We start from the raw sequence: 17,594 nt of genomic DNA, 5'->3' as shown, positions 1-17,594 counted from the left end.
ATATGAAAATCAAGGATTTACGATGCTGATGACCGTTAAACGCGTCATCACAGTCTTGTGAAAAGGGTCCATTACTCTTAGTGGAAGAAGTTTGAAACAACCAGGACTTTTCCTAGAACTGGCCTCCTGGCCAAACTGAGCAATCAATGGAGAAGGGCTTTGGTTAGACTGGTGACCAAGAATCTGATGGCCACTCTAGTTGAGCTCTATGATCATATATGGAGAAACCTACAGAAGGACAAACATCACTGCAACACTCCACCGATCTGAGCTTTATGTCGGAGTGGTCAAACTCAATCCTCTCTTCAGTGAAGACACATTAAAACACACTTGGAATTTTCAAAAAAGCACCTAAAGGACTCTCAGACTCTGAGAAACAAGAGTCTCTGGTCTGATGAACCGCAATTCCAAGCATCGTGTTTGAAGGAAACCAGGCACTGTTCATCACCTGCAGAGTAGCATCCCAAAAGTGTGCTGGTAGCAGCCTCATGCTGAGGGGCTGTTTTTCAGTGGCAGGGACTGAGGGACTCGTCAAGAGTAGAAGAAAAGCTCAATGCACCAAAATATTGAGATAGCCTTAATGAAAACCCAGTCCAGAGCATTCAGAACCTCAGACTGGCCAGAAGGTTTACCTTCCGACAGGACAATGACCCTAAGCACACAGCAAGAGTGGCGTATAGACAACTCTGTGAATGTCCTTAAGTGGCCCAGCCAGAGCCTGGGCTTGAACCCAATCAAACATTTCTGGAGAAACCTTAAAATGTGCGTTTGCCCCCATCCAACCTGACAGAACGTGAGAGGTGAAGAGGTGAGGACAAGAATGGCAGATAATTGCCAAATGCTGATGTGCAAAGCTTGTCTCATCATACCAAAAAGACTTGAGGCTGTAAAAGTGCTTCAACTAAGTACTATATTATGAATACTTATGCAATGTACTATTTCAGTTTTTTTATTTTTAATAAATTTATGAAGTTTTGACAATTCTGTTTTTGCTTTGTCATTATGGAGAGTGGAGTGTAGATTGATGTGGAAAAAAGAAATTGAAAGCAACATAAGGCAGCAACATAACGTGAAAAAAAATGAAGGGGTATGAATACTTTCTCAAGGCACTGTATATATTAGGGCTGTGCGATATTGAAGAAAAATGCGATATGCGATAACTCATTAAATAATGCGATATTCGATATGCGATACGATAATGCTTAAAGTGCCACATGCTCAGATGAAACAGTTTTCCTCAGCTATTGCGGAGTCAGCTCTGTGAACTTTTATAACTATCTTGTGTCATATATATATGGTTATTTGTATGTATGATTCATACAAAACTTCTACATATTTGCAGCATCTAAAATATGCAACCTTTCATGTAGGAACAACAAGTGTGCCAAATTACTATGAATTTGTTTCCATTTATATATATATATATATATAATTGCTAATTTTTATGTAATGACCTTACTAGCCATAACACAAATAGAAACTGTCCACCAATCGGAGACTATAAACCAGAACAAAATAGCTCAGTAGATAATGTCCATTCTCACAAAGCATTTAGTACCTGGTAATATTAAGAAGTAGATTGGCCACAATGTTGTTCATGGCATCAAAAGGTTTCTCGACCTTCACCACCCCTCCTTGTCCCGAGATGATGGTACAGTCCTTCTTGATGGCACAGCCCAGTTTGCCAGTGTTAGACATATGCTGTATCTTACCAACAATATCCACCAGAGACTAGAATAATGGTAGAGAAAAATAATTGAAATTGTCATGATATATTGACCCTGACATCATTCCAAAACTGTATGATGTCCCTTCTTTTGTGTAACAAAAAAGGAAAAATTTTGAAGAATGTTGATACAAACCTTTTCCTCAAGGCAAAAAAAGCATGTGACATTATTCAAATATTTCAAAGCAGTCCATCTAATTTGGTAATAAACAGACATGTGAAGAATGTTGTTTAGCATAACTGATGTCAAATCTGGTGCAACGTGTCTTCACATGCTTTGTCAGAATATACATGACCGCAAATAGGATTTGAGAGCTATGATGCCAGGAGAGGGATACCTGGTTATCGACCGGCAAGACACAGTCTGCGTGTTCTGTGAGTTCTTTCATGGCTAGGACGCTGTTGTAAGGTGAGGTGATGACATCATCTTCTGCCGTCGGGTAAACAGAGGTCACTATCCGACATACTTCTGGGAACTCATCTTCAAGAAGCTTCAACACAAACGTGCCTAATCCCGAACCAGTACCTAAACACACAAATGTACGCTTAGGTCAGCCCATATTTTTCAACCACCAACACGGGTAACATGACAGACATCAGAAGCTTACCTCCTCCCATAGAGTGAATGAGGAAGAAGCACTGAAGGCAATCACAGTGTTCTGCAGCCTTGCGGACCTGATCCACAATCTGCTCTCTGTAGACCAAGCCATATGTATGATGCCCGACTGCCCTGAGAGTCATAGACCAATCACATTATCCGTCACTGATGAACAGTCAAAAAAAAAAAACATAATACATACCTAAAAAAAATGGTAATTGAAGAATAGGATACATATTAAAAATCAGCACTCTTGGAATTCTGCTTGTCCAACCTGGAACTAATCTTAGGGAATTACATTTATGTCAATAAAAATGAACGTAACTTTATAAAACTGAACGTAACTTTTCCAGAAACTATCAAAAATATGCCATTACGAAAGAAGAAAAATACTATGAAAATGAAAAAAATAACTCAGTTGCAAAAATGTAACATGCTCTTCAAATATACTTAGTTCTTTGTTAACAATTTTCAAAGATTCGTTTTCGCAAATCATGGATTTTGAATGTGTTGTCACAGATTTCGCTTACGCTTCACAAATTTTCGTTCACTGTTTTGGCACAAACCTCTCGTGAGCGCGGGCTTAACAGCGGTCTACTCTGATTGGCTAGTGAAATTTTGATGGACAGCTGATGGAAACAAAGACCGCAACACGAACGGCACTCGCAGTAAATCTACAATCAGGTAGGCAAAATTATTTATTTTCTCACGTAACAAGAAATCAAACCAACATTAGGCATTCTAAGTCGGTGCTTTGAAGAAAAATAGACAAGCAGCGCAACATAAACAATACAAAACGTTTGCCTACATCTTGTGAACAATCTGCCAGGCTATTTTGAACAAATGTGCATAAACCGCACGCTTATAATTCTTCATAAATGAAAATAACATATTTAAATATGCCTTTACTATTAAATGCGATTGTCTCTCCTTAAACTCTGCAGTAGGCCTATACGTGACCGTTGGTCCTTTATAGAAGCATTAAAAATAAAACTTATAAAATAAAATTGTATAGGCTACAGAAAGCGAGCAAAGAGCACTCCCTAAGCTGTCATTCACTTCAGCTGCTGCGCGAATGGCTATAATGCGCAACGCTGCAAATCAAATTGTAAATAGAAATCTTTGACGGTCTTCAGACTGCAGAGCGTGCACACGAATAAGCTAGACGTTTGTGTCAATAAGGTTAAAGTCTTTCTTTGGTCTGCGCACTGGAAGTGATCTGTTAAAAACTAAAATAAAAACTAAACTAAAACTAAAAAAATTATTATTGAAACTAATAAAAGCGAAACTACATTTTTTTTGCAAATTTGAAAATGATATTAAAATAAAACGAATTTAAAAATGCAAAACTATAATAACCTTGGTCTCTACATTAACATACATTTGCATAGATGGGTGAACACAATCACCTGATTTTGTAAATGTGACATTTTTTTCTTTAAGCAACAAACTTGCACTTGTCTAAAATTTAAAATGCTTAATTTAAAAGAAAACGTTTAATGAATAAAAAAAACATATAAGAGAGTATTGTTCAATTTAGTGTTATGCATGTTACCATATTCATGTTTTGTTCTAATGTCACAAGTCAATCTCAAGTTTACTGGGTTTTACACAATTCTTTTTTGTGTGGGTTTAAGGAGTGTACTCAAAAACATTTTCACGTGTCCTCCAAAATGACCCACAACCTAATCAGTTTATATGTGAAGCAAGGTTATTATAGTTTTGCATTTTTTAATTTGTTTTATTTTAATATCGTTTTCAAATTTGCAATAAAATGTAGTTTCGTTTTTTAAGATGTATATAGCATTATAAATAATATTTTCAAAAATGAATTAAAAGTATTACAAAATTATTGCCATTGTTTGGGAAGGAAAAAATATAGGTGGGTTCTTTTTTAAATGTGGTGCAGGTGTGTTAAATAATTGGATATAAATGTAAGACAAGAGATATTTATTGGTTAAAACACTTGATCACGCAAAAAATATTTCATATGAATCAGACTTACTAGTTTTGTTTGTAAAAGTTACTTAACACGGCACGACAGCTTTCCAATATTCGCGCTACTGACGTCTGTACTTCCAGGTCAGAGAGCAGCTGTCCATCAAAAATCTCACTAGCCAATCAGAGTAGACCATTGTTAAGCCCGCCCTCACGAGAGGTTGGTGCCAAAATAGTGAACGAAAATTTGAGAAGCGTAAGCGAAATCTGTGGCAACACATTCAAAATCCACGATTTGCGAAAACGAATCTTTGAAAATTGTTAACAAAGAATTAAGTATATTTGAAGAACATTTTTGCGACTGAGTTCTTTTTTTTCCATAGTGTTTTTCTTCTTTTGTAATGGCGTTTCTCTGTTGTCGTTGTTCAGCAATAGCATGGACGCGATGTTGTCTGGGGGTTTGGCAAAAGGAGAGTGGGACGGTGGGCAGTGCTCGGGGTAGTAACTGAAGGCGGTGACTGTGTAGTTCTGACGTCAACTTTTTACGGAAGTCACAACGGTTCGTGAAAAATCACAGCTACTTTAAGCAGGCTGTGTGAATTTTACTGTGGACTGACTGTTTTGAAACTTATATGGTAGTTACATAGCACCTAAACCTCAGTTATCATGAAAAAAGCCAGGAAATTTCAGTTTTGACAATATGGGACCTTTAAAAGTTAACCAATTTTAGCTTTTAAATCAAATGATTTTGGTTAACTGAAGTCAACGTGACAATGTCTGACTCTGTTTGACTCATCTTTGGCCTTAGATTATGATTAGCTGGTGTCATTTCAATCAAAATCAAAGTTTATGAATATCTGTCTAAAATGACAAGCAATTGACCTTGAAGAACCACTTAAACAGTCAAGAACCATGAATTGTGACTGTTCAGTAACATGCCTGGAGGCTGTCAGGAGCTTTTGAAGTGTAAAAACGCATATGGGGGTGTCAATCACATGAGGAACTGTAAAATAGGCCCAGTTTACATCTGGTATTAAGATCCATCTCAGGTGATCTGTGACATGTTGTTGACGAGCAGCATTTACATGCGCGTGATTGGATTTCGAGGTGAGGGTGACAATGTATATGCAGTCATGAGGATTTCATGACTGCATACTTCATGTCAAAACACAAGCAACAAAATAAATTGAGGGGGAAAAAAATTAAACCCTTAAACTTGAGTAGTCCCATTGACTACTTAAGCTTTTAAGCTACAAATGCAATGTGACCATGTTTTGACCCAATGTGGTTGAACGTGAACAAGCTCAAAACATTTTGGACCTTTGGTCTTTAGCATTGTCCACTTGTGACTGGATCAACTAAAACACATCTTACAAGGTGTAAACGGGGCCATATTGTCATATCTCATAGAAGAGGGAATGAGGATTTTTCTTGACAAGGTATTCGTGTTCTTGACAAATGATTTTCATTTAGCTCAAGCATAAACATCTGTCAAAAACCTGCCAGCCTGTCTCATGAACTTACAGGTTTGGCTTTATTTGTGTCCCGAATATATCAATGCATGTTACAGGTTGGGTTATGAGATTGTGTCATAATGATTAAGCCATAATAATGTTATTTCTGGTATGCATTCAATCACTTTGATTATTAGGAGCAAAAAGCAACTCAAAGACATGCTCAAACATTGTGAGATTTAAGAGCAAACACTACATCAGGGCAAATTAAACTAATGATTTACTCCTCAAATAAGGCTGGGTGCTATATAAGGGATAATGATGAGGGTGTTAATATGACCAACACTGTGCCAATAACCAACACAAATCAGTTTATTATACAAATCCATTTGAATTAATTTCATTGTATTTTTTTTCCCAAACTATTACATTTTTGTCAAAACAATGCATGCAAAATCCTAAATGTTGGATTGACACATGCAGAGTGTTTCCTTCTCTCATGTCTGCAATAACTGCAGATACTAGGGGTGTAACGGTACACGTATTCATACCGAAAATTTTCTATACAGGTCTTTCGGTTCGGTACGCACATGTACCGAACAAATATAGCATTTTTTTTTCTTACAGGAAATTCAAAAAATAAATGGCGTTTTGACAGTCTTTGATGTGGCATGACAGATCGGAAACATTTTGTCGAATAGAGACTGTGCTGTGATCTATGTGGCTGATGCTTTTCGTTGATGCATTCATGATCACATGAATGACTTACTGGTCAAAATCTCCTCGCCTAAACACATGGTTCAGTACAGTCAGTAAAAGCAGAAATATATATATATATATATTAGGGGTGTAACGGTACACATATTCAGTACGGGTCTTTCGGTTCGGTATGCATGTGTACCAAACAAATACAGAATTTTTTCCCAGGAAATTCAAACAATAAATGCTGTTTTGACAGTCTTTGATGTGGCATCGCAGATCGCTGTATAAACGCCTCGGAGAGCCGCTTCTGGGACGGTTCAGAAACGTGCTGGTATAAACACAAGCATTGACTTGAGTGGCGCAATCAGTTCCGGTTCCCGTGTGTGAGCCGTAACGCACCGCAGACTTGTGCAGTGTAAATGGGGTCCTTTCAAATGGCAGAGCAGAGCGCGAGTGAACGCGATCATTCCTTCCTCTGTACTACTAGTTTTAACGCGAATAAACATGAATTAACATCTCATGCCTCATGTAATCGCTCAATCAGTGTTTCAACCGTGGAAACACGTCAACAAAACAGCTTGTAAATAAATTGTCTCGTAGCATTTCATTTACCTCAGCTAGACCTCAGTGTCCACATCTCGTTAGTTCACCAGAGAAATGAAGTCTAGAGAAGAGCATTTCGCAAAATATTACACTACATACTCATTATATTTTGCTTTACCTGTTAGTCTTAATTATTTAATGTATGTTTAAATTAATCTGTTATGAAACATGTTATGACAGCCACTGTGCAATTGAATATATTTTAACAAATAGAAATTGTATAATTTATAAGTTCATTTAAAAAACGCTTTATGTGCGATTTACATGTTTGCATACAATTTTTTTTTAAGTTGAGTGTTGATTATTATATTTAAAAATAAATAGTAATTAAATTTAAGTTTGGGTTAAGTTGTTAATTGTAACCTTATAATGTAAAAGGGCTCCCTATAGTTTAAAGCATAAGCTGAGGTAGATTTTTATCATTAAAGGGGTCATATGATGCTTTTTTAAAGATCATTATTTTGTGACTTCAGTCTTTGCAACTTCAGGGATGTTATCTATGCACAATCAGCTTGTAACACTCAAAAGAGAAAGGAAAACTTGAAATCGCATCATATGACCCCTTTAAGAAAATTTTAATTATAACTGAATGCATTTAAAGAAAGAGAAATTTGTTTAGTAAACCACTGTTTATAAAAAAAATATATTTTTTTTACTTCATTTACTTTATTACGTTTTCCCCCTGTTGTACCGAAATCATACCGAACCGTGATGTCAAAACCGAGGTACGTACCGAACCATCATATTTGTGTACCGTTACACCCCTAGCAGATACACTTTGTCGTAAGGGTTTAACAATAAAACTTTTTTTTCTTCCTTGCACCACAAGTGCTGCCTACTTCATCATCGTCAAGTTGATAAGGATGAATAAGTTGTTAATTTGTGTGTGAGCAGGCAGTCTTGTCCTGATGTATTCATCTCTATTACGTAGTATAAAGGAGTAAAAGCAGTCATTTAGGAAGCTTGGTTTCAATAAAATAAATAATAATAATACATTTTATTTGGTGGTGCCTTTCAGAACACCCAAGGACACCTTAACAAAACAGATTTAGAAAAACAAATTATCAATAGTACAATCAAGAATTAAAAACAAGGTGTTGAACTAATAAAAACAATTAGGCCATAAAATCAATATGGATATAAAGAAATTTATATAGGATATAGGATATTAAGGATATATATAGGATATAGGATTTGAATAAGAACCTGTGCATTGTGCTGGGAGAGGGAAGGGCGGAGTCTGGAGATATAGCGGAGGTGAAAATATGCAATGCGAGTTATATTGTTGATGTGGGGGCCAAAAGAAAGTGCATGAGACATAATGACGTCCAGACTTTTGACTTGGGAGGAGGTAAAAATCGAAGAGCCATCAACTGATATGGTAAAGGGATGAGTTTTGGAGAGTGTAGCCTTTGAACCAATGAGGAGAACTTCACTTTTATTTCCGTTGAGTTTGAGAAAGTTCATTGACATCCAGTTGCTGATTGCTTGTAAACAGGAAGTGAGGGCAGAGGGAGGAAGAGAAGTGTTTGGTTTTGTGTAGGGATGCACCGATACCACTTTTTCCAGTACTCGCCCGATACCGATACTTTTATTTTTGTTACTTGCCGATTAGGGCTGGGCAATATATATATCGATTTTTCGATATAACGTTTTTTAAAATGTGGTCGATTCAATAACGATTCTCGAAGGCCACGAATCGATTTTTTTCAATATTTATTTCCACAAACATTGAACATAAGATTTACGTTAATCTTATTACTAGTCTAATCCACTAGATGTCACCCCCTTATCTGCCTTGCGCAATGTTACAACGGAGAGTCCGTCATTCATTCATTGCTTAAAATGGCGGATTCAGGTGCGTTCCCGACGTCAACACCACCTTCCAGGGCTCTACAGTGCGACCAAAACTACTGCGTGCGACTGTTATAAATCTCCTAACTGTGATATTTTCAGAAATAGAAGTCGCGGTTTTTTTTTCATCTGAAACGTGCTGCGATTTATATTCCAAAGCCTCTCATATAATGCAGAATCACTCAAGCAAGCAAAACATGCGCAACGCGTGCCCGCATTTGTACTGATGCAGAATAGTACAGCCTAGCGCATTTCACACAGGCTGCTAGATTCACTTTCTCCAGAAAGTCGTGTATGTCTAAGGTTGAAAATAAATGATGTTTATAGTGAATGCCCCATGAATGGTTTTATTATTTTTACGATTTAGTTTTAATCCAAATGATGCGTGTGCTAAGTGAGCGAACATCAAAGATCACACAACAGAATTGCGTGCGCTCTCGCTCGCTCGCTCGCTCTCTCTCTCCCTACCGTTAAGTAACTTGTGCATTGTTTTACTTGTTTTTGACGTATACGACCGAACTACAAACTTTCCAATGATGTCTGTATCTGTTGTTGGTGTTTCATTGTCTGAATATGGCACTTAACACATGCTGTGTGGTATCGGCGTTTGGTATTAGGGCATAACAAGTACGAGTACAGGAGCTCAGTATCGGGCCCGATACCGATACCAGTATCGGTATCGGTGCATCCCTAGTTTTGTGGAAAGGTACAGTTGTGTATCGTGAGCGTAGCAGTGAAAATTGATCCCAAAATAACGGAGAATATTACCAAGAGGTAATATGTAGATGATAAAAAGCAATGGTCCCAGCACTGAGCCTTGAGGAACACCATGATTGACTGTTGTAATTTTGATGCAACCTTTTTTCCCGGAATGAAATATTTTCTATTGTTTAGATACAACCTGAACCAGACTAATGCATTATTAGTGATCCCAATGGCTGCCAAACGTTCCAAAAGAATTGAGTGGGAGATGGTGTCAAAGGCTGTGGTGAGGTCAAGAAGGATCAGGATGGATAGAAGGCCGTTGTAAGCTGCAAGTAAGAGATCGTTAGTGATTTTTTACCAGGGCTGTTTCAGTGCTATGGTTCTGGTGAAAACCAGACTGAAAAGGTTTGTAAAGGTTATTGTTATGAAGATGTGCCTGGAGTTGAGTTGCAATAGTCCGTTCTAATATTTTAGTAATGAATGGGAGGTTGGATATGGGACGGTAATTATTTGGTTCATTAGGATCCAAACCAGGTTTCTTAAGAACCGGGATAACAGAAGCTGTTTTGAGAGATGTAGGGACAATGGCAGTAAGTATGGAGGAGTTAATTATGGACGTTATAATGGGTGCAATAGCAGGCAAACAGGTTTTAACCAGAATATTAGGGATGGGATCAAGCAAACAGGTAGAGTTCTTGGACTTAGAAATGAGTCTAATGATTTCTTCAACTGATGGAGGCTGAAAAGTCGACAAAGTGGAGAATGAAGGGTCCAGTGTGATAGTCCAGGGTGAGCAGTTATGTGAGGAGACTGAAGAATTCAACTGATGATGAATATTGTTAATTTTGGTACTAAAAAATTCCAAAAATGTGTTACACTGAGCAGTGGAGAAGAGGTGATTTGCGGTAACTGCAGGCTTCAGTAATTTGTTGATAGTAGAGAATAAAGAATAAAGTGTTATTTTCATTCATATTGATAAATTCCGAATAGAAAGAAGATTTAGCAGTGGTCAGGGCACTTTTATATGAGAGAAGATGATCTGTATACATTTTGTTGATGAATGGTTAGACCAGTTTTCTTTACTAGTCTCTCCAGACGTCGGCCCATCCTTTTCATATGTCGAAGTTCATGGGTATACCATGTAGAAGACCTAGTAAATGAAACTATACAGGTTTTCAGGGGAGCTAAGGAATTTAGTGAATTGGATAAACAATCATTATAATGATCCACCAGGTTAGCAGTACAAAGTAAGGGGGGGGGGCAAAAAATGAGGGGGGGGGGGGGGGTAGAATTAAGAGAGGTACTAATTAGTCTATTGAGATCTTCTGGGTTAATATTTTTAATATTACGGAATGATATCGAGGGCTTCAAGTTAAAATTAGAAAGTGGCAGAGCAACATCAAAAAATACCATTTTATGGTCTAAGATGGGAAGCTCTATGGAATTAAAATTGCATGGTGTCACTCCTGAACAGCAGACTAAATCTAAAACATGGCCTTTATTATGAGTTGGGAAATGAAAGCTGTTTTTGCACTAACAAGGAAGCTTCAGTATGTTTTTATAGTACAATGAACTCTTATGTCAAAAAATTTGTCAAAATGAGTGTCAACATTCAAATTCTCAATTCATGACCACATTAATGAACTTGGTCAATTTTTGCAAGGCAAGACTGGCCAAAGCATAACAACCTCACTTACGTAGACTAAAATGCTTTTTAGGCCATTGATATGACTGGAGTCTACATCTCTTTAGGTGCAAAAATTACTCAGTGCCTCTTTAATGAGGCACAATAGTCATTGCTGATTGAGGCATGTCTAATTAGCATGCTAGCTTGAGTTGTGGATGAGATTGATGCATAGAGATGTGAGGTAGGGCGACACTATACGACACCAGGGCCTCTGTATAAGTATACTCAATTTGATAGTCACATGCGCACTCAGGGTATCTGCAGGATTTTTAAAATCAGATTTAATCATTTTTAGGACCTTTTTAAGACCTGCACAAATAAAATTAGTACCACATAAGCGGGGTAGGGTAATGTCTATGGTAACAATTTAACCATAAAATGACTGTAAAAAGCATGATTTATAGTTCAGATACAGGTTTTCACAAAAACAAAGTTTTTTTAAAATGATAAACTTCACATTTCAGCCTTTAAACCATTTTTAAGAAAAGGGATGAGTCAAAAATTATTATATTAATTTAAAGGGTTAGTTCACCCAAAAATGAAAATTCTGTCATTAATTACTCACCCTCGTGTTGTTCGAAACCCGTAAGACCTTCGTTCATCTTCGAAACACAATTTAAGATATTTTTGATGAAATATGAGGGCTCTCTGACCCTCCCATAGACAGCAAGGTAACTACCACGTTCAAGGAGTGGTGCAACTGTAAAGTTACGAAGCTACGAGAATACTTTTTTGCGCAAAGAAAACAAAAATAATGACTTTACTCTACATTTTCGTCTCTACTGCGTCACTTGTGGACGCGCGTTCACGACAGCATCATGACGAGAGCGTGTGCCGGCGCTGACCCAGATCCGGCATAATGACGTCATCACGCCGGATCTGGGTCAGTGCCGGCGCTGCCACACACTCGCGTCATGATACTGTCATGAAAAATATCTTAAATTGTGTTCCGAAGATGAACGACGGACTTACGGGTTTCAAACAACACGAGGGTGAGTAATTAATGACAGAATTTTCATTTTTGGGTGAACTAACCCTTTAATAACATAAATATTTCTTAATGTCTTAATTGTTTAGATTTTTATAATGCATTAGCATTAGCTTCTTGTCGATCCACTGATTCACATTTAAAACTGAAACGTGCAATGCTCATATTTATTTGATGAAATCATAGCTTTTTGGAGTTTAATCGTCACATTAAGCGATATCGCAATTCTTGTCTTTCCATCCCCACATTTAAAACCTCTTGAAATAATAATTAAGACTTTCTTGTCCCATTTAAGACTTTTTATGACCTTAAATTTGATACAACTAAATTAAGTATTTTTAAGACTTTTTAAGGACCCGCGGAAACCCTGGCACTAGAAAGTTTCATCTTTTTTAAGTTTGTGCACTGTTTCTCTCTAGTCTAGAAGTTATGACTGATAAAAATGTCTTTGTACTCTTTTTAAACTTTGTACCCTTTAAACAAGCACTCATCAACACATGAGTGCATTGTTGTTTTGTTCTCATTCATAGGTTAATTCAACACTGTGTCAGAACCTGACTCTACAGGAACACCCTCCAGATATGACAAGGTGTGACCAATCCTGTCCTTATCTCCAGAAAAAGGATTGGCCTCCCCTGTTCATGCAAATTCACTGGTTGATGGTGCAAGAACTGCCCTGCGAGGCACCAAGTCACCAGTGCCTCAAAAGGACACGCCTGTGAAATTATGAGCGAGGATGTGCACAGTAAGTGCATTTAGTGCTTGGGCATTTCACGGCTCCTTAAACTTCTCACACTGTAATAACTCTAAAATGGAAGCGCTTCTTTTGGGGCTCACAGAGGAAAATCAGATTTTGAGCTTGAGGCTGTGAGAGCGAGCAGTGACATTGCTACTTTCTATGGGCCCTCAGTATAGTGCATTTCATTGGGCCCCTCAGTCAAAATCGTTGACCATCCTAAGGGGGAAAGTTGTGGGTCCCCCAATAGTTCTGGGCCCCCTGCACTCAGTCCCAATTTTCCCCCTTCACACCCCTTCTCAGGTGGAGTCTGCACGTGAGCAGCTGTGTTCCAGCAAGTTGTGTTCTGTCCTATATAGATTCTGCCCCGGGTCTGGTAAACAGGGTTCTTACACCTTTGCCCAAGTTAAATTCAAGCACTTTTCAAGCATTTTCAAGGTTTTACAGCACTTTAGAACTGTGGTAAATGACATCTTTCCATACATACTTCTTCACGTTAAATCAGATGTTATTGTGCTATTAAAACCACCTGTCTGGAATGCATATAACATTCATAATATTAACAGTTAACATTCAATATATAAATAAAAAAAACAAAAAACAAAGACACTATTTACAGGGTATCTGTAGGATTTTAAAATCAAATTTATGGATTTTTAAGCACTGCACAAATAAATAAATAATACTGTATGAGCAGGGTAGGGCAATGTCTATGCTAATATTAAAACAAAATGATTGTAAAAAAAACAACATGATTTACAGTTCAGATACAGGTTTTAAAAAACAGAGAAAGTCTTACTGTCTCAATTGTTTACATTTTTGAAGGCACATTAGCTTTTTGTCGATCCACCTGTTCACATTTATAACGGTGTTTAATATTATATCATAAATATTTGTTTATGCTGCATAAAAACATTAGATTTTCAGTGGTCTAACCAAAAACAGCAGATGGGCTTGTTGAAAATGCATTCTCGGCCAGTAGGTGGCGCTTTTGGACTGGCAGAAATATATCGGTTTCCCTGGTAACAGCTGTACTAGGGATGTGCATCTCCATAACCAGTGTTGGGCAAGTTACTCTGAAAATGTAATCAAATTATTGATTACTCCTTTTAAAAGTAATCACGTTACTGTTCTGAATACTTTATTTCAAAAGTAATTAGTAATTAGTTACATTATTAGTTACACTACTTTTTTCTCCATGAAATTTATGAAATCCCAGCATACACGCTCCCGATAAATATTTGTTATTAAAGCATCAACATTCACAGAACACTGTTATTTTTAACTAAAGCAAGCGGCTGCTTCGTGCATGGTTTGGCATGGCAGAATGCCAGCAAAGAGCGCTGCCTTTATAATCTCTAAAAGACATCTCAGTTCATCGCAATCTCACAAATCTCTGTTATAACACAATAAATATATGCATAATGAATCTTTCATAATGTCTACAATCCGTGTGTTTTAATGAGAGGATTCCTGAGCATGCAAATTTCAGCACTGCATTGCTCAACGCTGCAAACACGTGTTATAGCCTAAATAGAAACTCTGCATACGCTTGCACCTGGCGGAGAAAAACATCATAAAGCTAGGCTATATGTATATATATATATATATATATAACGAATAAATGGGCCTATACGAGAAACATATTTTTACTTAAATTATAAATTAAGAAAATGAAAGAAAAACAAGTAGCCTAGTATGCAGAGTTTCGGTTCCTTTTTGTGCTGCGCGAAAGGAAACAGACGGCAGAAAGCAGCATCCTATTTTTTTTTTAGGCCGGCGCCGCATGCGCGCACAGTTAAGCATTGCTACCTTGACAATGCAGCCTGTTCATTATCATAATAAAATACAGTCAGTCAAACATATGGGAAAAAACTATGTAGTAAAAAAATTATTTAGTAAAATCTGTTAAGCTGTTAAGGTTAAGTGTTATCACTGTACCGCCGTGATGTTATGCAAAACATTTTGTTTTACGTGGATATTGGAACGCGAGTGTACATAATAAATAATAATTTGCCATTCAATCGTGAATACGGAAACATTTGATTTTGTGTGGAATGAGAGACCCAACGTTGGTTTCAGTTTCGTTTTAACCTAAATGAATTTGTTTTGGCTTGTCATTTATATTGCTATAGCTTCTTATATTTTACATTTTTGTTCTTTTCTAAATACTGTTAATTTAAAGGATTTGTTGTGGAGTGAGGGGAACTAAAATAGCCTAGCTATGTTTACAGTGTTTATTATAATGTTTGTAAACATTTCGCGTCAGCATTAGGCCTATTTCTAAATGAAATAATAAAATGTGACTTATACGCGACTTATGTTTTTTTCCCCCTAAAAAACTATTTTTTTTATATGCGTAGCGTATTTTAACCGTGCACCAAACCGTTTTAAATATTTTGATAAATTACTGAAAAAATAAATAATTAAATTACTTTTTAAACTGTTTAACTGATTGTATTAATCGGTCAAAATTATTACCGTCGGTTAACCGGTTAAAGTGAACATCCCTAGACCCGATTCAACACAATGCGATTCGATGAAATACGATGCAATGGAAAAAATATGATCGCATTTATTTCTTTGGTTCAGACAGACAGCAAATCATAAATTAAATGATGTGTCTTCAGATTTCTAACACCTCGAGGCCTGTTTCATAAAACAAGTTTACCAAATAGGCCAGACTTATTTCAGTTAGTCTGACTCACTGTCAAATTATTTGGTTCCATAAAACAAATTTAACAAAGATCAAAATCAGTCCATGTGGCAACTTATGCTGGAAAGCTAACCTGGTCCAGGGCAGGCAAACTGTCAGACTAAGCTGAGCTCCTCTAACACTGAACAATAGGAATGCAATGATATTACCACTGACTCTCTCACATACTATCATAGCCATGCAGCCTTTTTCTCTGGTTTTATGACAGCTGTACCTTTTATAGTTAGAGCAGATAGCATTAGAACTTTACAATCTAACATTGCTCTTTAAAGCATTAAAATCACTAAACTAAAAGTTAAAATCACTAAATTAAAACATTTTAACTGCTATAAGAAACACACATTAAGTAGTAATTAAAGGCACAATATGTCATTTTTTGCCACTAGAGGGCGCGTATTCAAAACAAACAAAGGCGTAGTTAGATGACACCGTGACCGAGTGGGGAATCATGGGAGTTGTCGTCTTCTTCCCCACAGCCGAAGCAATCCGACGGGACTCTGGTAGAAATCAAGTTCATGGATGAGCTAAAGTATTAAAGGGGTCATATGATGCGATTTCAATTTTTCCTTTCTCTTTGGAGTGTTACAAGCTCTTGGTGCAAAAGAAGACTAAAGAAGACTAAAGTCTCAAATCCAAAGAGATCAAAGAATGGCCTTCTCAGCTGCCATAGTTGCAACTCTTGCGTCATCAGAACAGGGTGTTCAACGCATCACCGTTTCCGTTTAAAAAACGATTTGCACCGTTTTTGTCAGGGCTGAACGCAGCCCTGTTTGAGCTTGAACTTGCCCCTGGTCGACCGCTCCTTGCAGTCGTGCGTATGTGGGGTAAAGCAGCGCTGTTTTTTCATACTAGATACATTTGTTCTGTTATATAATGCTATTCTGTGCTGTCGTCACCTGTCTAATAAAATGCATAGCATATTAAAGCGTCTTTGGTGCTTCCATGTTTTCTACAAAACAAAACGGAAATCGAGGGGTTATGACGTCATTGGCAGGCAATGACACTGTCACGAATCCTGTTCATGGACGTCCATTCAATCGCCACCAGAGATCGCCACATTCACTATATAACACCCACTCAGATCCTGCTCAAGTCGCTACATTTCCCATCATCCATTGGACTGATTGCATACAGCTGTAACCAATCACACGCTCACCTGAAAGCTATTACACACACTATATAAATCAGTCTCACACCACCATTCACTGCCGAGTATTGTTTAGTGTTTATCACTGTTTAGTTGATAGCTACTTTACGGAGCCTGCTCTATCTTTCCCAGTTTATTCATAGTCTTGTCTTGCCTGTTTTTCCCGTGCTTGATTCTCGCCTGTGTATTTCGGATTACCCCCTTCGTCTTGCCGTTTGGACTCTGTTTGCCCCTGACTGGATTATTGCTGTGTACCTGGATTATCTCTCTTTGCCTTGCCCTGTTGGATATTGCTCACCGTTGATCGACCCACGCCCGTTTACTGGACTGCTCTTATGTTTTGCCTGTACCATACCTGTTCGCTGATGTTTTGACCCTGCCTGCGTTTGTGACCACGTCTTTTAATAAAAAGCTTGCATATGGATCCACACGCCTCACGCCTCTGTCGTCCCGTAACAGAATACTCGGCCACACAAGGATCCAGCAGCTTTTCTACAGGACACTGGCCAGGTATGGACACCACAAGGCTGTTATTAGCTCTACAGCAGGGCACATCGCACTAGAGCACACTCACAAAATGGCGGCAACAACAAAATGGCCTGATCGCAAAATGGCGGACACAACAGCGCCCAGTTATGTCACAGCTGCCAATCCTGAATCAAGTCTAGTCACAGTTGATCGTCATGAGGCAAGACAAGTCACAGTTGATCGTCATGAGTCAAGTCTAGTCACAGCTGATC

At 37.7% G+C, this 17,594-nt stretch overlaps 1 protein-coding gene across 5 annotated transcripts in view; it reads right to left on the bottom strand.

Annotated features, from left to right (window-relative positions):
* LOC107703869 (tubulin epsilon chain-like) overlaps positions 1–17,594 on the bottom strand; it is a 44,867-nt gene that overhangs the window by 14,777 nt on the left and 12,496 nt on the right. For all 5 annotated transcript variants that reach the window (XM_016506675.1, XM_016506667.1, XM_016506659.1 and 2 more), the window contains 3 exons: positions 2,335–2,456; positions 2,065–2,252; positions 1,559–1,731 (listed from right to left, as the gene is read on the bottom strand). In XM_016506675.1, the coding sequence (XP_016362161.1) occupies positions 1,559–1,731; positions 2,065–2,252; positions 2,335–2,456 (483 nt within the window). The remainder of the gene's footprint in view (positions 1–1,558; positions 1,732–2,064; positions 2,253–2,334; positions 2,457–17,594) is intronic.

Source organism: Sinocyclocheilus anshuiensis, unplaced genomic scaffold (genome assembly GCF_001515605.1).
Source record: "Sinocyclocheilus anshuiensis isolate Anshui unplaced genomic scaffold, SAMN03320099.WGS_v1.1 scaffold2504, whole genome shotgun sequence".
NCBI classification, from domain to species: domain Eukaryota; kingdom Metazoa; phylum Chordata; class Actinopteri; order Cypriniformes; family Cyprinidae; genus Sinocyclocheilus; species Sinocyclocheilus anshuiensis.
This window is presented reverse-complemented; position numbering and strand designations above follow the sequence as displayed.